At 42.7% G+C, this 23,026-nt stretch overlaps 2 protein-coding genes across 5 annotated transcripts; one reads left to right on the top strand and one right to left on the bottom strand.

Annotated features, from left to right (window-relative positions):
- Window positions 1–1,729: 1,729 nt before the first annotated feature.
- Window positions 1,730–10,132, bottom strand: Xlr4a (X-linked lymphocyte-regulated 4A). 4 transcript variants are annotated; one of them, XM_006229528.5, is made up of 8 exons: window positions 9,760–10,132; window positions 8,851–8,960; window positions 8,104–8,172; window positions 6,438–6,555; window positions 5,529–5,628; window positions 4,194–4,292; window positions 2,216–2,311; window positions 1,730–2,106 (listed from the first exon to the last, which is right to left on the bottom strand). In XM_006229528.5, exons 2-8 carry the CDS (start codon window positions 8,945–8,947, stop codon window positions 2,038–2,040), a joined length of 648 nt encoding a protein of 215 aa, XP_006229590.1. In that variant the 5' UTR covers window positions 8,948–8,960; window positions 9,760–10,132; the 3' UTR covers window positions 1,730–2,037. The 4 variants fall into 4 exon arrangements, with proteins under 4 accessions (XP_006229590.1, XP_006229586.1, XP_006229585.1 ...); XM_006229524.5 differs by having other exon boundaries at window positions 8,851–8,978; window positions 9,745–10,131; XM_006229523.5 differs by having other exon boundaries at window positions 8,851–8,978; window positions 9,760–10,130.
- A 10,556-nt stretch (window positions 10,133–20,688) lies between these two features.
- Window positions 20,689–22,203, top strand: F8a1 (coagulation factor VIII-associated 1). Its single transcript, NM_001109323.1, has one exon. The coding sequence runs from the start codon at window positions 20,739–20,741 to the stop codon at window positions 21,882–21,884; it is 1,146 nt and encodes a 381-aa protein (NP_001102793.1). The 5' UTR covers window positions 20,689–20,738; the 3' UTR covers window positions 21,885–22,203.
- The last annotated feature ends 823 nt before the right edge of the window (window positions 22,204–23,026 follow it).

Consider the following 23,026-nt stretch of genomic DNA (forward strand, 5'->3'; position numbering starts at 1 on the left):
TCATTTAGACAATCAGGTATGTCCGGTCCTGGCTGTGGGAGATGTGGAGGCCCAACAGATAACTCAGAGCACCAGGCTCTTTTAGGACCTCCACTCTCTAGCTTACATGAAACAAGGACAGGTTTTTACATCTTTTCCATTGAAAAGACATCCCCGCTTGCTTAATATCCCCAATTTCCCTGGAGATCTGTGGGTGAACTACCTTGGTGCTGCCAGCAGAGTGGGACACTGTCATAGGAGTTGTGACATTGTTACAGGAATTGCGGTGTACCCGGGGAGACAGACACACATCTATACATTTAGATGCTGTACAGTGGAATAGTAAGGGTCACAGAATGTGTTCGGTATACATCATCAGTGTGGACACGGAAGAAGAAGGAAGGAGAAAAAGGAGAAGGAAGGAGGAGGAGGAGCACGGGGATGAAAGGGGGGGGAACGACAACAACAACAGCAGCAGCAGCAGCAGCAGCAGCAGCAGCAGCAGCAGCAAATATATCTGAGCTCAAACGTCTAAGAAAGGAACATGTAGCTAGGGAGACATGGGTCAGCTGGTAAAATGCTTGCTGAACAAGCATGAGTTCACATCCCCAGAAAGCCTTTTCAGACCTCAGAACAGGGGCTTTAGACCTGGGTCAGAGGTTAAGAGCACTTGCTGCTCTTGCAGAAGACCTGAGTTCAAATTCCTGAACCCATCAGGTGGCCCACAACAGCTCTACCTCTAGGGGTCTGTCACCCTCTGTGGCCATCTGAATGCATGAGTAGACAGACAGACAGACAGACAGACAGACAGACAGACAGACAGACACATATAGATCCACATAAATAAAATAACCAAAATAAAAGTTTAAAGAAAAATCTCAGCACAGCAGTGAGTGTGTGTCACAGCCGCATTACGGGGCAGAGACAGGTGGATCCCTGGAACCCAATGACCTAACACGGTAGCCCAGTGGCTGAGCTCCACCTTCACAAGGAGACCAAGATTCATAAAATAAACCAGACATCAGAAGTATCTCTGGCCACAACATGCAGAGGCTCATGTGTGCAACACACACAAAAAGGAATAGGTACACACAAACACACACACACACACACAGAGAGAGAGGGGGGGGGCATGTGTGTGTGTGTGTGTGTGTGTGTGTGTGAGAGAGAGAAAGAGAGAGAGGGGGGGGCATGTGTGTGTGTGTGTGTGAGAGAGAGAGAGAAAGAGAGAGAGAGAGAGAGAGAGAGAGAGAGAGAGAGAGAGAGAGAGAGAGAGAGGAATAAAATTCAACACTGGGAAAACACTATGGAGACTATCCACGCCTGGTAAGGATAGGTACAATATCTCAAGTAGGAGACACTCAAAGCTGGAAGTAATAGGACATTATATAATAATATGATTAAAGAAATAATTCTTTGGGCTCACTGGCACTTTGCACAAAGGGGGAAGTTCTTTTTGGATAATGCAAATTTTAGACAGTAAAGTGATCCAGCAGGGAAGCCCTCATTCACTGTGGAGGAATGCAATTCCACTTGTAGAAAATGGGAGAAGCTGAACACTGACTCCTTTCAATGCTTCTACACAACAGGGCACAGTGAGACAAGTGGCCTGGACTACACCTGGCCCCATGCATTAACGCAGGCGACAACACACCACCTCCACAGGGCATGGGGCCCTTTCTGTCTGAGAAGGGGTGAAACTTCAGGAACGTCAGAAAGAGAATGTGACTCAATGATTCATCCCAACGAGTCTGAAACGATTTCATGTTTATTAAATCAAATGTTGCCAAGTAAAGAACTCCCAGGGTATACATACAGGAAGTCACAGGACATGAGATTTAACTGTACAGGAGACCTGATATATCCCTGATGATCAAGTACTCTACATGCGCAATAAATTTCAAAAAACCAAAACATTCTCAGTAACGTTCTTCTGTCCCCTCACAGTTGTGAACAAGGATTCATATTCATTAGAATTTGTTTCATGTCATCATGGATTCAGAAAATAATCATGTCATAGAAACTTATTCTGGTGCTTGAGCTTCCTTCTTCAAGGTATTATGAGAATAACAAGGATAGAAGTGGTGACTGATTGCCTTCCCTTTCTTCCTGCTGCTTTACATGAACCTTGGAATTGTTAAACAGCTAATTAATATACATATCACAACATTTTAGGAATGAAAGATTTAATGCTTAATTTTTTCCTAACACTCCATTTAAAAAATACTCTACTTACAGTTTCTTCAGTAAGTTTCCTTTCCAAGCAGCCCATTTGTTTCCTGGCTTCCTCAACAATAGCTTTTCGGCGACACCTCTTAATAGCCTGTAGATTCTAAAACCAAAAGCTATGTTTAAGTAGAAGTCACCTCTGGTCATCTCCCTTCACACTTGTAAAGTTACTTCAAAACTAGTATTATTATAATAAATGGCATAGACATTAATTATTCTAAAGTAAAATTTACTGTGTGCTATATGAAACTCAAAATATCCATCACAGAAATATGGAACTGAATTGCTCAGTACAATATTGCTACAAGTGGAGATTCAGAACTTTGTGTGATCATGATGAGAAATGTTTATGTCCAGGACTGAATGTTCAACAATGAATGGATTAGGACGCACTACATCAAACCTGCTGCACTAAGCAGAGAGACCTTTTCCTATATATGTGTAATTCTATCACTCCATTGTAGCAGTAGGAAGATCACCACAAGTTCAAGTACAAGTACATAGTAAATTCCAGGATAGCTAGCGTAACTACATAGAGGGATACTGTCTAGAAACAAACTCTGTGACATGTAGTGTAGAAAAATTATAGAACTATTAAATGATTACTTTCATATTTCTGTAACTTAAGTGAACAGAGAAACAGAAATAACCCAAAACTTAACATCAGAATTGATGGCCAACTTGGTGAGCAATGCAGGTGAAATGAAGCTTAATGCCCATGGCTCACTAGAAGGATTAATATTTCAGTCGAAAAACAAGAGACAGGAGTAGCATAAATGTATGGGGATGCTATAATATGCAATCTGGATATAACAACAAAATCTTATTGGCAGAATAGGAAATTCATACACATTCGAGGTCATACAGGGAGGAAGGGGGAAAGGAAGAAAATATGAAGAAGTTAAAGATCAGATGACAGAGGAGAGGGAAGAGAAAGGAAGAGTATGGAGGAAGAGAAATTTGGACTAAGACAGGAAAGGGAGGAGATGCTCCAGCAGTATATAGTATTATCATCATAGAGAATGGTGAGAACTCAGAAAGTGCAGCCCTGAATGAGGATCAAACTAACAGCTACCTCAAACCTGCAGTGTGATTTTGAAAAGCTTCCCCATCCCCCAGAAAGACTACAGCCTGATATCCACTAATCAGAAGCACTTCAAATTAGCTGTTCTGCATACATGTATCCCACTGTACATCAAGTACTACAAAACAGAATAAATTCTTTTGACTTGGCTGTTTGGACCTATATCAATTAACCTGCATGAAGGAAATTTAACAGGAACACAAGGCATTAAATAATAACTCAGAAAATGGGGGTTGGGGATTTAGCTCAGTGGTAGAGCGCTTGCCTAGGAAGCGCAAGGCCCTGGGTTCGGTCCCCAGCTCCGAAAAAAAGAACCAAAAAAAAAAAAAAAACTCAGAAAATGAATTTAAGCATACGACAATTAAGTAATTCTAAAATATCTATATACTTGGTTGAGAATAATTTGTTAGTATGTACTTAAACAGTAGATAATTCTCAATATACTAACTGTTCTTATTGTTTTGCTCCATCATGCTTATGGGCTTAATCTTACCATTCTAATTGTCCAAGAAAAAATGTAATAACAGTTCAATAATGCAAAAAGCACAAGGAGTCAAGAAAGATAGGATGTATAGACTTCTTACATTGATTTGTCAGTATCTAGAAGAAATCTGATTATGGGAGAAAGCCATGCTATAAAAACCAGTGCTTCCTTCAAACAGTAAGTATAACTCTGGGTAATATTTTTACCAATGTACCAACTCCTGATTTGAAAGGAACCTACCACCATGAATGAAACCTGAAAGGAGATGGTCATTTAGTAGTTAGGTTTACCTAACATGGTAATATTGTAAGAAAAGGAATGAAGAAGTTTAGAGGTATAAACCATATATATGAACCCCAGTATGGAAGGAAAGAGACAGTATTTTCATTTCCCCTCTGAACAAGAAGTCCAACACACCTTTAAGTGTCGATCACATAACTCCTTAAATTCTTCTATTTTCTGCATATGAATACCTTGAAATTGTTGAAAAAGCTTTTGTTGCTCATCAAGTATATTCTACAAACATAAGACAATATATAACATTTTATTAAAATGAACAGCTTGCCAAAATAATTCAATATTTCATTTAGACTCAATACTGTAAAACAAGTATTTTTGATATTTTGAATTTCATTTGCTTAATATGAATATTGTTTTAATAGTATTCAAAACATAGCTATTAGTTCCTGAAGACTCGAAAACCTACCTATAGGAGGCCTCCAAATCTGCGGACTCTCTTGGGTTTTTAGAACCTACCTTGAGTTGTCCCCATCATACGTCACTCCACCAGGTAGGAACCCACTGCATTTGCACACAGTGCCATGCTAACAGGGTTATATTCTAGAAAACTTACTTCAGATGCTGCCCTGGACCAATACATGAATGCACATCTAAAAGAAACTGTTCAAAGAATTCTGTGAGATGGGGACTTTATCCTCTCCTTCCACTCTGAAGAAACCGAGGCCCGAGTGTAAACTGTTCTTCTGAGTTAGCATAACTACCAAGTAACAGGACCGTGACTGCGATCCAATTGGTGGGATTCCAGAGTCCATGCTCCTGACTTGACCTGGACCGGACAGCATCTCCATCTCCCTCAGTACACCAGCCTCCGCTTCCCCACCTCTGGAAGTCAGAATCTCCAGAAGGCAGCTCCATCCTCCAGCAGGAAGAAAGAACCCCAGAGGCACCACAGACTACAGTACCTGTCCCCAAAACCCCATTCTCACCTCCAGGGAAAAGGTGACTCAGTCACCATCACAGGTCCATCACTGCATGGCAACCTTTTCCCTCTTCTCCTCTGGGGACAGGGCTGGGCTGAACTCCAACCACTGACACCCAAGTCTCCATCTGCCCTGCCACAGCCACAGCCACAGCCACAGCCACATGGGTCCTCTGCATCCCTGATCCCTATGTCAGAAGGCTACTTGGGGCCCTCCCACTGTTTGGCATCTGCACCTTGGGGATCCTGAAGGCTCCCCGCTCAGGACACAATCCCATACCTTCCCCTGCACTCTGCAGACGCTACCTGCTCATCCCCAGATGTCCCCACCAACCTGGCTCCTCACCCATCATCACCCTTCTTGTCATCTCTCCACAGGGAAAAGAAACGAGTCAGGGAGGAAGGCCCATCTCTCCTCACCACACCCACCACCCTCCTTGTCTCCCTGAGCTCATGTCCTGCGGCAGGAAACCTCTGCTGCTACCTCTGATGCTGACACAATGGACTCCTTCAAAGCTAAGCCTGATACTCACGGAGAGTTTTTCGGCATGCTTCTTGACTTGCTCTACATCTATATTCCACATCACAGCCAAAGTCAAAAACTGATGAGAATAGTCCTGATAAAGTTTCTGCCTGTAAAAGACAACAGTGGACACTGTGTTATCCCTTCTCAAAATGAAGACAGTGCATTCAAGGCACGGCTGACTTGTCCTCACTTAAGCTACCGATGGAGGACTGGGAAAGAGCATCTAAAACATTCTGATGCGGAAATGAAAAATGAAGGTGGATTATGTGGTTTTACACTAACAGGATCTGTTTCCCATTGGCTTAAAGAAGTCACTTCAAATACCTTAGGTTTATAAAACTTAGGGAGAATTATAATTAGTATTTGTCTAACATTCCACAAGTATTCATCTTCTGCACAGCTTCTTCTTTATTTTCTCCTTTTGAAGAACTGGTTCTGTGAGGATGCATATCCACGACCATCAGAGAATTCAGCAGAGGCTTACTCACTTCCTCACTTTAGGGGAGCACATAGTTTTTTGCATATTTTCATATTTGTAATTTACTAAAGGGTCAACTTTTTTCATAAATGTATAGATTATTCTTCTATATGATTTATGTCTTTTTTCCCTATGATCAAATATCTGCTATATGGAATGTGTTTTGAGATACTGAATGTTAACCCAGGCATAACATTCAAGGGTGGCACACAAATACTTTATGGTGAATAAATTCAAATATATTAATTTGACAAGACAAAAAAGTCATCTTTACTGACAGCTAAGCAATACAGCTTACTGTGGTTATAATGTTGCAGTATAATCTGAAAGGAGTTATTTTCAATAGAAAACCCAAGCTATATGAAGTTTTCAGTACAAGTTCCAACAAATAGAAAATATCAGTTAGTCCTTACCAAATAGGAAACCCAAGGATCTTACCTTTGTTCATGCTGGAGTTTTAGGAAGTGGTCAATTTTCCACTCAATGTTCTGGACAGTATGACTTACATTCAGCACATACCTTCTCTTCCTTTCATTAAAAGATTTCTTACTAGGCCCTGTATTGAAAATCCTTATAAATATTTGTTGTTAAGTTAATAAGGTAAATACTACTTGTAGTCAAGTTAGAAAAATCTTTGGTACCAACATACAGTCATCCTTTTAACATTCAAGGGTATTCCACTCCTTCTTCTCAGTGGAAATTTATAGCAGCTATCACTGTAATTTGAAAAATTGATACTTGCACTTTAAATGTAAAACATAGCTAAAGAAAATTTCCAAAGTGTACAAAAATATTTTCAAAAGTATTGTTTAATTTCTCTGTAAGAAATCATTTAAGTCTAATCATTTAATCAGTGTACAAAGTATCTTCTAGTTCAAGGACACACGAAGCAGAACATTTGGCTGATTTCTGGAAAATGTGAGAGCATTCCATTTACATGTTCAGAGATTATTGCATGGTGAAATAAATGCTGTATTTAATGTAGTCTTGGAGGTTTTTTAGAAGAATATAACAGAAATCTACACAGTTTGAATAGTTCAAGGAACAAAATGAATTAACTCATGGATAACTGTATTGCCATCTTGAGGATGGAAACCAGAATGAACATACTAGGCAAGTGCTTTCTGACTCAGTTAAAACCCTGTCATAAATCCTGGACAATTTCTAAACTGTTCTTATATTAATAACTCTCAATTGGTTCTGACTTTGATCTTTAACACAGATTATCTGACTAATATCTGACAGTATCTCAGAACCAGATTAATTCTGATAATACAGTGCTAACATATTAACATTTGACTTTAAGTCTGCATTGTGTGTGCTATTTATACAATGTAAACAACAGTAGTGAGCTGTTTCAGAGTCCTTGGCCCTCACTACCACACCACACAACAAAGAAATGAGACAAGCACTTACAATGACTAACATTAAAAATACAAAAAAATTAGATAATTTCTTCCACTTTTCTAAGATTTCACAGTATTATAAATAAACAAAACAAAACAAACAAACAAAACCCCACCATTTTTGGTCATGGTGGTATGTGTATTTAATTTATCCCTGCACTTTACAGGCAGAGCAGATAGATCAGACAGGTTAGCCTGGTCTGATACTGAGTTAGAAGCCAGCCAGGGCTAGCTACATGGTGAGATCCTTTCTCAAAAGCAAAGCAAAACAAAACAAAGAAAGAAACTAAAACCACTATTTGTAAGTACAGTATTCCTCACTGCACATGCACAGTCAAAATCTCTAAAGTGAATTAGTAAAGAGCACTGTAACAGGCAGTGTAGAAGAACAAGTTGTGAAATGCACTTCCGTTCCCTACTGATGAACACCTTCTAGCATTGAGGCATGTTACTTTCAAACAACTTTCTAAAACCACTAATGGCTCCTAAAGGTAGACCAGGGTAGTTTGTGCCATCATTTTTATATGTTTAGCCTGACAGCAAACCTACTGGCTTTGAAGTCAATGTAGATAAACACCATGTTTCCTGTGGGGAGGAGTGTCCTGTGCTTCAGAATTTACACAGAGTATGTGTTACAAGAGCAGAAGTGTGCTTTTCTGAAGTATATAGCAACAGTGAAAATCCCTTTAACACATCACCTGGCTTTGGTCCACCTGTTTCTTGGGAAGAAGTGCTTTCCCCACCAGTTTCAAAGGCCAGATTGGTTCCTACATTGAATAGAAAGAACGGAATAACTTTCAAGTTGTCTGCCATTTCGATCATCCTACATGAAGAAATACCTGCACCAGGGGTCTGCCCTAGATTATACGTCAAAGTCTTTAGAACACATGTACACTGAGTCATATCTGTGTACGCAAGATACAATTAAGGCGACCTGGGGGACAATTATGTACAAGACGTCCAGGTTCAAATCATTGTAAACCATGTCCTTACTGAGACATGTTGGGTAGGACAACTGCACAGGCCAAGAGAAGCTCTAGGACCCTTGCAGCTCCACTAAGGTATAAGAATACCATACGTCCCACAAACATGTTCTGAAAATAGTTTTCATGTTGGAAATATTATATGATTCCCAATAAATGACCTGTGCTCCACCTACATGCATCAGACTATACTTTAAGGACAGGGCAGAAACTATATTGTTCCTCACTTTTTGTGTTTTTGTGACAAGGTCTCATGTAGTCTAGGCTGGCCTTGAAATTGCCAAGTAGGTGAAAATGACCATGAACTTTTGATCTTAATTTCGCCTCCTGAGGAGTAGAGGCTTGGGCCACCACATCTGGTCTTATGCAGCGCTGGGAACTGAACCTAGAGCTTCTTGCATGTTAGGCAACTGATCTACATTCTCAGTGTCTCCTCCCTGACCCAACCCCATCGTGCTTTACCTGGGTTATTTTCATGTAGTTGCTGTAAATTGTCAGATGGCAGATCAGGAGTCACCTTTGGTTGCTTGGGAGGTCCGCCCTTGATTTTGGATGCCATGACTGTAGTCTCCCTGTGCCAGACAGGAATCCTGAACATTGTATGTGCAAAGACACATTAAAGATACAAGGAAGAGTTAAATGAAAACCACAGGAACAGGTATCAGGTTTCCTTGGAGATGGACCTGAGTGTTCCTTTCTACTTGTGCTGGAGGAACAGGAAGGGATCAAAAAAACAAAAACAAAAACAAGCAAACAAACCCCTCAAACCTGCAAGTGTCCAGTCCCAGCCCCTCAGTCCCATCTTTCCCATGCCAAGGGTAAAATGGGGGGTTTCCCTACCCCACCCCAAACCTTAGTCTGCTCCTCACTGCTCAGGTGACATGAGCCAGGGTCCCACCTCCTCACTCCAGATACTTGGTGCTAGTATCTGGTCAGAAACACCCACTGTCACTGTATGAAAATGAACTGTTTCTGACTGTATGCAGCACTTTTGAGAGTTGTATTCACCAAATAGATTCTAGGCACACCTCACAGCACCCAGCGGTCCATGAAAGCTAATGACAGGCAAAGGGTTACGAACTGTAGGTACTCACTTCACCTACCACCCTCCACATTGTCCTGCTCAGTCCTCCCGGGACCTTTAGCCCTCAGATCCCTTTCCCAACCACCCTCGGGGGCCTTGTTCAGTCCCAGGTTGAAGTGAGACTCCAGAACTTCACAGGTGAGTCTGGTTCTTACCTCCTCCCAATCCCTAATTTCCTCCCTCAACGGCTTTGAATCAACTGTAGCCTCGCTTTGATTACCCCGTGGTCCTTTACCACGGCCTTGAATCAACCCTAGCCTCACTTCAATTACCACAGGGTTCTTTACCACAGCGGTCCGGTCGGTACTTCCCAGTCACCTTCTTCTGACACTTCCTCACTACAGTGTCCTCAGAAGCTCCTTTTCCTCACAATAAAAAGCCTCTAGTTGGTTAGGCCCCGCCTTCCGGTGCATATGCCTCTCTGATTGGCTGGAACAGTGCGCATGCGCTTGAGGCTGATATAACTTCCCCTGCCTAACCCCAGCCCCCAGTTGAATTATTAGGCGCTATTGCTGTATCCTTATATGGCTATTACCCACCAAGGTTTTTCTGTAACAAGTCTTCACGGACTCTCAGTTTGGCAAATGATCCAAAGACAAGGAATATAAGACTAGCCCACGGCCCACACTTCCTTCTGTATTGATAAGTGGGACAGTTGTTATCTTCTGTTATGATTGTTTCCCACTAGTTCTTCCTTTATATTAAAAAGTCAATGTGGATGAATTGACTCTTCTTCAATTTAAGAAGTATGTGCCCATTCAATGGCTAATGTTCAAAATATATAAAGAATCAAAAATAACCTAGATATCAAGAAAACAGGCAATCCAATGGTATAGATCTAAACAGAGAATTCTCACTGGAGGAAACTCAAATGGCTGAGAGATGATTATATGTTCGGCATCCTTAGTCATCAGGGAAATGCAAATCAAAACAACCCGGAGATTCCACCTCACACCAGTCAGAATGGCTAAGATCAGATGCTGGCAAGGATGTAGAGAAAGAGGAACACCATTGCTGGTGGGATTAAAACTTGTTCAATCACTTTGGAAATCAATATGAGAATTTCTCAGATAATTGGGAATAAATCTACCTCAAGTTAAGTTCTAGCTATACCACTTCTTAGCATATACCCAAAGGATGCCCCATTCTACCACAGAGATAATTGCCCATCCATGTTTATTGCTGCTCTTTATATAATAGTGAGAAATTGGAAAAAGCCTAGTGATGTCCCTCAATATAAGATTGGATAAATAAAATATGGCACATTTATATAATGGATTATTACTCAGTCTTCAAAAATGAAATCATGAAATTTGTAGATTAATTGATGGATATAGAAAAAAATCAGCTTGTGTGAGGTATCCTAAACCCAGAAAGACAAATATGATACATATTTAGTTATATGTGGATAGTAGCTGCTAAATTACTGACAGCCAAGCCACAATTCATAGAACCACAGAGTTTACATGTAGAGTAAGGAACTAGGGGGTTACAGATAGATCTCATTAGGAAAGGAAAATAAAATTAATAGTTATAGATGGATGCAGGGGCTGGAATTAAAGGATCAAGTGAGGAGGAGTAGGAGAGGGGATGTAGGAGGAAATGTGGGGAGAGAGAACTCTAATTAAGGGCCATTTGAGAGGTAGAATGGAAAATTAATATAGTAGAAGCTTCCTAAAATGTATACATAGATGAAGGAGATCTAAATGGAATCATCAAATAATGTGAGAGACAGAACCCCATCTAAACATCTTTTGTCACCAAATTATGTTACATCTAAGTGAGTTGTTGGACAGAGGGGTCCCATGGAAATCCCCTAACAATCCAAGCTGTTGTCAAGACTATATAGGTTGCTCTCCACAAACTGATGACAAGACCCCTCTGCTGAAGACAATACCGACACAACTCATTGAACATGGGGAAGTCCAGTTGGTGCCTACCTGGAGACTTCATCAGTTCTACATTCTAGTGTCTTCAGTACAGAAAGATACTCTGCACACTACCAAAGGAGAAATGTAAACACCAACCCTGCACACTACTAAAAGAAATATAAACACAACCCAGCCACAAACCCTTTGATCTACAGTGATGTCCTGCCTACAAGATACACTAGGGCAATGGTGGCACAAAGCCTGTGGGAGTGACCAACCAATGTCTGATTTGACTTGAGGCCCAGTCCATGAGATGGAACCCATACCTGACTTGGCTTGGGTGACCAAAGACCAAAGACTTGAGACTAGATAGTTCAGAAACCTAGGGTAAAACTCAGTGCTACTGTTCTAAAACCAAACAGACAAAACAAAACTCAACACACACAACACACACATACACACATACAGCCAAAACATACCAATAAAAGCTTTACTCATAGATTAGTGCCTTGCTCAGCCATCATCAGAGAAGCTTCCTCTTGTAGTAGATGGGAACAAATACAGAGACCCACAGCCAGACAATATGCAGAAAGTGAGAGACCTTGGAACACTCAGTCCTAAATGGGATGTCTCCATCAAATAGGGAGAAAGACTGTAAGAGTCAAAGGCTCAGAACAGAAGACACTAAGAAAACAAGGCTCTTCAAATCAGTGTGATCAAAGCTCATATGAACTTGTAAAGATGGTGGCAGCATGCACAGGGGCTGCAAGTGGCTGCACCAGGTCTTCTGTATATATATATTATGGCTTCCAGTTTAGTGTATTTATGGAATTCCTCAATGTGTGAACACACAGGCCTCTGATTTTTGTGCTTCTCTTGGGCTTTTTTCCTTCTGTTTGTTTTCTACTCTTATATAATAGTTTTTTGCTTTGTCTTTATATATAATGTATATTTTCCTGGGTACCAAAGTAAGTAGCTTTGAATATACTAAGCTATTTAATCATCAGCATTACTGAAGTGAAAACTAATATTCTTCATCATATAAAGGCATGACTAAATGAAAATAATTAGCTACATCTACTTGGTATGTTTCTGATTTGTAGTATTTGATAACCTCCTTAACAGTAATCTTAAAATTAGTGATTAGTTCATTAGTGCATAAAAATAGATTTTTCTGGCTACAATAATTATCTCTCTTGAGGTCATATTGATCAATTTAAGTTACAGGAATATAGGATTAGAGGAAGACAAAGTCACTAACGGCATGCATCCCAACACCATTGTGTTTGAGGGGGAATCTTTTATATTTTAGTCCCAATCCAAGTTTGTCTACATTCTAGTCTTTATGCTTATACATGTAAAACTCTTATAAGTCTGTTTCTTTTTCTGCAAAATTAAGAAAATAGAATCTAATTCTCAGGATTATTGAAAGAATGCCTATCTTATACAATTAACAGAGATGATACTTTCCTATTCTAACTCTGTAAGTCAAAAGACACTCTTATTAGGATAAAATGTTAGCCTACAGATTGCTTAAAAGTTATCACCCCTAAAATAACTTCTAATTACCCACTCTCACTCTTTCTAACAGCACTTTTTAATTTGTTATTTTACACACTCCATATTTAATCTTCTGTCTCTATAAATTGATAAGATTTATAGTCTGGTTCTGAGTATGTGTGGATTCTTCAAATCAAACAGAATACTTGGAAAATGCTTAAAATTAGACAGTATTTGTAACTTGTGTGCCTCTCAATACATAATAAAGCCATGAAAGTCTGTTTTGCAATTAATGTTTTCAGCTCTTGTTTTTATGTTTAATTCTTTGCCAATCTACACCTGACTGTGTTGTGTGCCTGATACCTTGTAGAGACCCAATTCCAGTTTTTTCCTTCCCATGTGGAAACTCGGTTTTCCAACCTCACCTCTCCAGAGTGTGTACTTCCACATTATTAGTATATTTAGTTTGTGGAGATTATATGTATGCATATCTCTGTATATATGCTGTGGTGCGCATTATGTAGGAGAACATATGTAAACTATGACTCACATGTGGTCAGAAAACAACTTTGCCTTCCATCTTATTTAAAGCTCTCGTTGTTGTTCACTTACGCATATGTCAGGAGGTAGCCCATGAGCTTCTGGGAAAGTGCCTTTCTCCATCTTACATCTTACAACATGAGTGATATGATTGCAGATGAATGCTACCATACTCAGCTTTGCATGAGTTTTTCGTCTTCATGTTTGTGAAAAAAGTACTTTTCCCATGTCCACAGCCCATGTTTAGTTTACGTTTTAAAAGTCCTCCTGTTTTTTTAAAAGTTCCTGATAAGATAAAAGTCTATTGTTTATAATACCCTAGAGTCCCTGGTATCATTCAGCCAGCTTCTACATTTTTTTCATGTGCTATCACTGTGTTTGTCCTTGTGCATTTCAAGAAATACAGAGATTAAATTCTGAAGGTTTATGGGTATAGTGTGATGACAATTTGAAAAAGAAAACAATATACTGTGGTGGTTTGAGTGAGAATGGCCTCCATATGCTCATAGATATGAATATTTGATCATTAGTGGCACTATTTGAAAGAATAAGGAGGTATGGCCTTGGTGGAGTAGATGTGGCCTTGTTGTTACAAAGAGTAAACCAGATTCAGTTTTACTTTGAACCAAAAGGGTTGCATTTGGAGTATGCTTTGAGGTCAAAGAAGTTCAACACAGGCCTTGTGCAGCATTTACTTCTGATACCTGCAGATCCAGATGCAGAACTCTCAGCTTACCTCTCCAGCTCCATGTCTGCCTGCATGGCAGCTTCCCACCATACTGATAATGGACAAAACCTCTGAAACTATAAGCAACACCTTGCCCCCATTAAATGCTTTCTCTTGTAAGAGTTGCTATGTTCTTGGTGTCTCTTTACAACAATAGAACATTGACTAAGACATCCTATATTAAGTAATTTGTTTCATTGAAGCATTTCCTAAATTCTTTTTCTTATCCATCTCTCCTTCTTTGCTACTCTTCATCAACTCGATTCCCTTCTTATCCCCAATAATCTTTATTGTCTTTCCCATGTATTCCATTGCCTCTTGCTTTCCCCTATTCTTTCCCCTAACACTTTTCTTTTACCTCAAATTGCCTCCTTTCTAGTTTCATTACCTACACACGTGTATATGTGAAGAGACACAGAAACACATATATGCAAATCAAATAGGTTCTACATATGGAAAATGTGGCTTTTAAATCTGGTTTACTTTGTGTAACAGAATGACTTTCAGTTCAATCAAATTTTCTGGAAATGTTACATTTTTTTCCTTCTGCCTAACTAAAATTCCATTGTGTTTTAACACATTTTTATCCATTAAACTGTTGACTGATAGCGATGCTGGTTCTAGCTTGTAGCTAGTGTCATTAATGTAGTAAAAAAAGTATGTGCAAGTATTTCTGTATTGTAGGATTTAGAGTCCTTTAGATGTATACTCACATGTCATAGTGGACCTCTAGTAGAATCATTATATCTAGGGGAAACATTAGAATGCAATAGTTTTTAACTGCATCTAGGATAAACATCAGAATGGATAATTATTTTCTAGAAGTACTTTGACCATGAAGAAATCATTTGTAGAAAACCGTGATTATTTTCTATTATCTATAGAGTTGTTTTTCTGAAGGGTCTTTACCACCTTTGCATGACTTTGGTCACAAGACTGCCCTGGCACATCTGGAATGTCTTGCATTATTGGGTACTGCAAACACTGCACAATAAGGACTAACGTTGCAGGGATGTGATGTTTTCCTCCAGGAAACATGTAGATTAGATTACAGACATTGGTATGAAAAAGTTGTTCTATCCCTGCCCCAAACAACTTTGTGTAACAATAAACATGCTTTTGTGCATCTGTTTGCACTTCAGTTCATTGAGACTGTTCCTGACTGGTGCTTAATTACATTATGGAGAGACTTTCTTTCTTCAATCAACCCGCATAATTCAGAATATAGAAAAGTATCATATTTCTGGGTCCTGTGAGAGAGATACTTGTGTTTTTTAAAAAAAACTCCATACCAACTTTCATAGTGGATTTAAACAATTTAAATTGTGATCAGTAGTATATATAGGGTCCTGTTTCCCTGTAATTTCATTATCATACGTTGTCATTTATAATTTTTTTCTAGTTCATTCCATTTGCCTATGAACTTCATGAAGTCATTGTTTTTGATAGCTGAGTAGTAGTCCATTGTGTAGATGTACCACATTTTCTGTATCCATTCCTCTGTTGAAGGGCATCTGGGTTCTTTCCAGCTTCTGGCTATTATAAATAAGGCTGCAATGAACATAGTGGGGCATGTGTCTTTTTTATTTGTTGCAGCATCTTTTGGGTATATGCCCAAGAGAGTTATAGCTGGATCCTCAGGCAGTTCAATGTCCAATTTTCTGAGGAACCTCCAGACTGATTTACACAGTGGTTATAGCACTTTGCAATTCCACCAACAATGGAGGAGTGTTCTTCTTTCTCGACATCCTCACCAGTATCTGCTGTCACATGAGTTTTTAATCTTAGCCATTTTGACTGGTGTGAGGTGGAATCTCAGGGTTGTTTGGATTTGGATTTCCCTGATGACTAAGGATGTTGAACATTTCTTTAGGTGCTTCTCAGCCATTCGATATTCCTCAGTTGAGAATTCTTTATTTAGCTCTGTATCCCATTTTTAATAGTGTTATTTGATTCTCTGGAGTCTAACTTTTTGTGTTCTTTGTAGATATTGGATATTAGCCCTCTATCAGATGTAGGGTTAGTGAAGGTCATTTCCCAATCTGTAGGCTGCAATTGTGATTAGGATAAAACCTGCAGATTATACGAAGCTTTACAAGGAAGGAAGGCCACACTTCAATCCCACTTAGAAGGGGGAACAAAATAATCATGGGGGGAGAGGGAGGGAGAGATAGATCTGAGTGGGAGAGGGGAGGGGAGGAGAAAGGGGACAAAATTAGATATGGGGGAGACAGAGGAGAGAAGTCCAGAGGGTCAGGAGAATGAATGAAAATATGCAGTAGGAGGGTATGGAGGAGTGAGTTGGATGCATGAGACCTCAATCTTCAAAATTTTTGAGTCAGAATTGGTCCTGTCTAAAGGAAATGTAGGGACAAAAACAGCAGGGACTGATGGAAAGGTCATTCAGTGACCGGCTCAACTTGGGACCCATCCCATGCACAGATATGAAACCCTGATATTATCTGATGCCATGTTGTGCATGCAGAAAGAAGTCTAGCATAGCTGTCCTCTGGGAGATTTCTACCAGCAGCTGACTGACAGATGCAGATACCCACAGGCAAACATTGGACTGAGCTCAAGGACCTCTATGGAAGAGTTAGGGGAAAGACTAAAGGAACTGAAGGGGATTGTAACCCTATAGGAAGAACAACAGTATCATCTAACCTGGACTCCTGGGAGTTCTGAGAGATTAAGCCATCAGTCAGGCAGCATACAGAAGGTGGTTTGATTCCCTGGGCACACATGTAGCAGAGGACTGCCTTGTCTGTCATCAGTGGGAGAAGATGTGTCTAATCCTGGAGATACTTGATGCCCAGGTTGGAGTGATACTTGTGGGAGTACCCTTTCAGAGGCAAAAGGGAAGGAGTATGGGGTGGAAGAACTCTGCATGGGAGACAAGGAAGGGGACAACAATTGGGATGTAAATAAATAAAACAATTTAATAAAAAAAGAAAAAAAGTAGGTTTTGAAAAGATCTAAAACTATATGCCTCAGTTGATTCTACTTTGGATTAGTCCTCTCTTTTTAAAATTCTCATCTCTTTCGGTTCCAGTGGTCCAACATTTAATTGCCTATACCTGCCCTGCGCTATCTCGCCAGCAAGAACACGCGGGGACACACGAATTCTTCTGCAGCTAAAATGTTTATTGTATCTTAAAGAGAGGGCCCGGAGCTCCGGCATGGCGCGGCTTATATACACCCTAGCGTGGCGCATCCACACCTGATTGGTCGCTTACCCATGATCTCATTAGGCACGCCCCGGAGTGGGCAAAGACCTGGCACGAAGGCACTCTTGCACATGCGCACACAGTTAACTTCCTGAAAGGAAGTCGACTGGCGTGGTGGAGGCCAGCGCCATCTTGTAATGGTGAAAGCTATCCCGGCTTTCCACGTGGGGTGCAGTGGAAGCCAGCGCCATCTTGTGGTGGCGAATGTTATTGCGGCTCTCCACATATTCCTATTTTTCTCCTCTAACTGTAAACTTTGTATTTTTCTCATGCTTGCTATTTTTCATTGCATACATGTTTATGCATAATTATGTGACTTGAAATCTCCTACACCAAAGTAATTAACCTATTATATTTAAATTTAGCCTCAGGAAGATTGTTAGGGCAAATGCATCCATTTTTTGACAAATATTAGAAGAATGGCCTCTAGCCAAGTTTCAAATATTGTTCCCCTCTGAAAGCTCTTGAGGAGGGCACAGAACTTGCCACTACTGTTTTCCAGACTCCTATGAGGAGGACCCATTATGCTCAGCTCACAGAATTTCAACTGATTTCCTATTCCAGGGTCCTAAAGCCTTCCACAGTAAAAAAGAAAAGAAAAGAAAAAAGAAACAACAAAAAAACAAAAACAAAAAATACCAGCATGGCTATGCCTGTTATAGCAGTAGCCTATTCTTTGGTACTAACTTATAGCTTAGTTACATTTCTATTGCTGTGATGAAACATCAAAACAAAAGCAACTTATAGAAGAACATGATATTCTGATTTAATATTTTAGAGGGATATACTATGGAATGGAAAAAAGATCTAAGAGCTCATATGTTGACAACCACCAGGCAGAGAGACAGAGAGACAGAGAGACAGGGAAGTAGAAATCACACACCTTTTAAAACTCCAAGTCCAAACTCCAGTGACATAAACTCTCCCAAAGTCCATATCTCCTAATCCTTCCCAACTGTTCAAGTAAGTGGGAACTAAGTAATGGAAGATAGGAACTTCAGGTGGTCATTCTCATTCAATCTACCACAGTACTTCTTTGAATGTTTCAGACTTTACTATGCATAAAGGTTTGAAAGTCTCTTCTGAAACACAAGGTAATCCCTAAAGAGTAGCCCACTGTAGAGTCTGTGGTGTGTGGTGTGTGTGGTGTGTGGTGTGTGTGTGTGTGTGTGTGTGTGTGTGTATCTACACAATATAGATTCCAACACGAATAAGAGGAATGGGAGCTTACCTTGGAAACTGGAGGACTTGGGGAAGGTACAAGGAGCATGTGCTTAATACGCAGAGGCACTAGAACTACCTCAAAAGACTAGAATTGTGACTTTCGCCATAGCACCACTGAGCTGCTTCCACCTTACATCCCATTTCCTGGAGGAAGGCTCCTTCAGCAGTCCAAGAAGACAAGGGAGCCACAGTGCCCCTAGCCAGTGCTGTCCCAGAGCCCACACTCACACGCATGGGCTCTCCCTTATGCCCCCCCCCTCTCATTATCACTATCATCAGTGGGAATGAGTACACGAGAGTGGGCTGTGACCATTTAGAGGTCCCTAGGATACACAGCCAGGCACACAGGGGACGTTGGGCCTTGGGAATCAGTGTTCTGGCCCACAACCCAGCATGCCAGCTGAGCAAAGCCAGGTGGAGCCCAACATGCCCAGGACCAGGCAGAGCAGCCCTGGAGGGTTGGGTCGATGCTCCCGCTCCTCCAGAGCTGGGCTTACCTTCTCTGCGACTCTGGCGTTAGCACCATCTTCAGCAGAGCGGCCATGTGCCATGGCTGAGCGAAAAGGTACCCATCTTCCTGACAGCCATCCTGGAGTTCCTGACCCACGGGCTGCTGGAGCTGGCAGGCCATGACACAATGCCAAGGCAGCCAGAGTCTCATCATCCGGGAGCTGCTGGACATGGCTCTCTACAGCAACGTGCTGCTCAGAGAACTCTTCCTTTCTCTAGTTTGTCACCATCTCCCAGTTAGCCCAGGCCCATAGTAGTCCTCATAGTTGTCCTCAGTGCTAGCTCCTGCTGCTTCTGGTGCTGCTGCTGCTGCTGGTGGTTCTGCTGCTGCTGCTGCTGGTTCTGCTGCTGCTGCTGCTGCTGCTGCTGCTGCTGCTGCTGCTGCCATTGCTTGGCTCTGGGTTGCTGACCCACCCATCTGCCAGCCCCATCTAATCATCGCACATCATTGATGAGTCCTTCCCACACAACCTTTCCCACAGATGGCCCTGCTTGGCTGGCCAGCATTGCCCCTTGCTTCTCCCACTTGTGTTCAGATTAAAGCTTTAGTTTGAGGACCCCCATATGCTTTACTCTGCCCTTTCCTTTGGTCATGGGAAGGGGATAGGGTGGGTGTGAGTGTAGTGGTAGGGAGGAGGGGGAAGTGGGCCTAGTTGAAAAAACATGGTAGGGAGGAGGGCGTTAGTTAGGTGCTGAGGTGCAGGTCACCCACAGGCTGCTTGCTCCTAGCGTTTTTTGTTGGGAACGAGGTGGGAGTGGAAAGTGGTTCAAGGGGTTAGGTGGATGTAGTTGGAGGAACATGGATGGGAAGTTGGGTAGGTGCTGGTGTGAGGGTGGCCCACATGCTGGGTTTCCAAGCTTTTCCTTTGGGCAAGAGGTGGGAGCAGGGGCCTCGGGAGGCTGGCCTAGTTGCAGGAACACAGTAGTACTGTTGGGGTGTAGGTGTGAAGGCAGGCTGAATGTGGGTGTAAAGGGGATGATGGCCTCTTGTCCCTGAACTGGTCTGGGCCAACCTAGCCAACTGTATCAGAAAGATGGCTCTTCTCATAGGAGATGGTAGAGCAGAGGGCAAAGGTGGGCTTTTGGTTGGGAATGCGGATGTGAGCTCAATCGTGGCAGGTGAGGGCCAAGGTCATAAAAGCATCACGAAGCTAGTTTTTGTCGTGATTGGTCCTCAGGTGGTCAGCAAAATTGCCAGGAGGCTCCCTTGGCAATGACTGAATGTAAGGTGTAAGCTAGCAATGGCTTCCACTGTGCCAGGGTCAGTACTAGCTGTCCATGCTGGACTTCTGCTTGTTGAAGCAGTGAGGAGGGCAATTCTAAGCCTGGCAGCAAAGTAATCCTTTGCCTACTTGTCTGGCACTGTTCCTTGCCCGCCCCTCAGTGTGTGTCACTCACGCCCTGCCCCCGCAGATTTTATTTTTATAAGGTGCCGCTGGTGCTATGCATTTTCTTCCTTCACTAGCTTTTGTGGTCATCTGTTCTGGTCCTGCAATAACGCTCTTCGTATAACTTCAGCTAAGTCAGAGCGCTGTGGCGCCGGAGGCGGAAGTGGAGGTGATGAATTGTGATTCTTGCGTGGACTAGTCGCAGCGTAGCGATAGTCATAACTGTTCTCCTCAGCCCTCCCTCAACCGGAAGTAAGCCAGCGCGGCTAGCCGGTCAACATGGCGGCGGGCTCCGCGTCGTCCCTGGGCGGAGGCTCCTGGCCAGGCTCTGAGGCTGGGGACTTCTTGGCCCGCTACCGGCAGGTGTCCAACAAGCTCAAGAAGCGCTTCTTGCGGAAGCCGAACGTGGCGGAGGCCGGGGAGCAGTTCGCACAGCTGGCCCGGGAGCTGCGAGCTCAAGAGTGCCTGCCTTATGCCGCCTGGTGCCAGCTGGCTGTGGCACGCTGCCAGCAGGCGCTCTTCCATGGGCCCGGGGAAGCGCTGGCCCTTACAGAGGCGGCCCGACTTTTCCTGAGGCAGGAGTGCGATGCGCGCCAACGCCTGGGCTGTCCTGCGGCTTATGGGGAGCCTTTGCAGGCGGCCGCCAGCGCCCTTGGCGCCGCCGTGCGCCTGCACCTTGAGCTGGGCCAGCCCGCCGCTGCTGCCGCACTGTGCCTAGAACTGGCTGCCGCCCTTCGCGCTGTGGGCCAGCCAGCCGCTGCTGCAGGTCACTTTCAACGTGCTGCCCAGCTGCACCTGCCCCTGATGCCACTGGCCGCGCTGCAGGCACTTGGTGATGCTGCCTCCTGCCAGTTGCTGGCGCGCGACTACACTGGCGCCCTGGCGGTTTTTACACGCATGCAACGCCTGGCACGGGAGCATGGGGGCCACCCGGTACAGCAACCCGAGCTGCCGCAGCAGCTGCCTTCTGTGCCTCAGCCATCTCTGCCGGGACCCCAGCCGAGACCTGTCTTGGGCTCTACCTTGCCCCTGCCGCTGCCCCCGGACCACGCCCCAGGCTCTGTTGCGCAGTCACCTGGTACACTCGGTGCCTTCGCTGACGTTCTTGTCAGGTGTGAGGTGTCCCGTGTATTGTTGCTGCTGCTCCTGCAACCACCGCCTGCCAAGCTGCTGCCTGAGCACGCCCAGACCCTGGAGAAGTACTCTTGGGAGGCTTTCGATGGCCATGGCCAGGATAGCAGCGGCCAGCTTCCAGAGGAGCTGTTTTTGTTATTGCAGTCCCTGGTCATGGCTGCCCACGAAAAGGATACTGAAGGCATCAAGAAGCTGCAGGTGGAGATGTGGCCACTGCTAACTGCTGAGCAGAACCACCTCCTCCACCTCGTTCTGCAGGAAACCATCTCTCCCTCGGGACAGGGGGTCTGATAAGTCACCTTCCTAACAACTTGCTTAATCTTTGGGGACAGGTGATGAAACACGTGGTCTAGCTTCTGGTTTTTGCTTCTTTGTTTTGTTTCATTTCTATTGTCACTGTGGTAATTTAGCTTTGTGTGCCTACCTGGTTACTTAAATTAGTGCCCTCCAATTCCATCCATATTGCCTCAAATGGGGTAACTTCGTCCTTAAGGCTGAAGGAAATTCCACTGTGTAATCTGCTTTCTTTACGCATTGGTCTGTAGTTGGATAATGTTGATTAATTTTCCTGGCTGTTCTAGGTACAGCTTCAATAAACATGGAAGGACAGAGGTTCCCTTGGCATATTGATCTCCTTTCCCTTTATTCCTGGCGGGACTTGGCATCATCAAGAAGTATTTAGAAAAGATTAGAAATGTTTTGTCTTGAAAATTGTGAGAATTTGACAATTTAGGCATACTCCCTCTTGTAATACATTATTGTTTGGTTTCCATATAAACTAGCACAGCACTCTGGGGAGTGGGAAAAAGCACCAGATGACATTAAATTGATCTCTATGTATCTGAACATTAGGAGTGTATTGCTAAGCAGAACTGGCATGTTCTGTCATACGTTCCAGATTTATTTTACCTTCTGCGCATTCTGCAAGCCTGGGTTCTTTCTGATGGGGTGACCAGAACCTTTCTCCTGAGTAGCGCGTGTGATCTTTTGGTGATTCTGCCTTTATTGGGTTGCAGCAAGTTTCTATTATCCAGAAGTCTTTGGCAAGCGGTTAGTCAACGTCTTCGGAATAGGTTCCCTGTTTCTAAACCAGAGTACTGATTGCTCTCACTGTGTACCATAACACAATTGCCCCTGTACAATCAAGATCTGTGTTCACAGACAATACCTAGAGTTCTATTCTGCCTTTCAGGTCAGTGTCCTGAGAAATCTAATTCCCTAAAACTATAATTGCATTCCCTTAAATATTCTTACCTTGAAAACTATAGCTACTAAACTATGTAATCCAGTGCAGCTGGAGCAAGTAGCAAAGAAATGTTTCTGACTGAGTATTAAGTGATACGGGGCCAATTCCACTTTTCTCTGTAGTTCCTGGGCCGATGCATCTTTTCTTTCAGAAAGATGGTGTCATATATTGAACAACAGTTTAAGGT

The sequence above is a fragment of the Rattus norvegicus genome, chromosome X (genome assembly GCF_036323735.1).
Source record: "Rattus norvegicus strain BN/NHsdMcwi chromosome X, GRCr8, whole genome shotgun sequence".
Taxonomy (NCBI): domain Eukaryota; kingdom Metazoa; phylum Chordata; class Mammalia; order Rodentia; family Muridae; genus Rattus; species Rattus norvegicus.

Excerpts from the sequence above, each read along its gene's own strand:
- F8a1 (NM_001109323.1), top strand. The coding sequence starts at position 20,739 with ATGGCGGCGGGCTCCGCGTCGTCCCTGGGCGGAGGCTCCTGGCCAGGC.
- Xlr4a (XM_219738.10), bottom strand. The coding sequence starts at position 8,986 with ATGTTCAGGATTCCTGTCTGGCACAGGGAGACTACAGTCATGGCATCC. Across the intron at positions 8,173-8,850 it reads ACTACATGAAAATAACCCAG|GAACCAATCTGGCCTTTGAA; the intron begins GTAAAGCACGAT and ends TATTCAATGTAG. Across the intron at positions 6,556-8,103 it reads AACAGGTGGACCAAAGCCAG|GGCCTAGTAAGAAATCTTTT; the intron begins GTGATGTGTTAA and ends TTTTCAATACAG.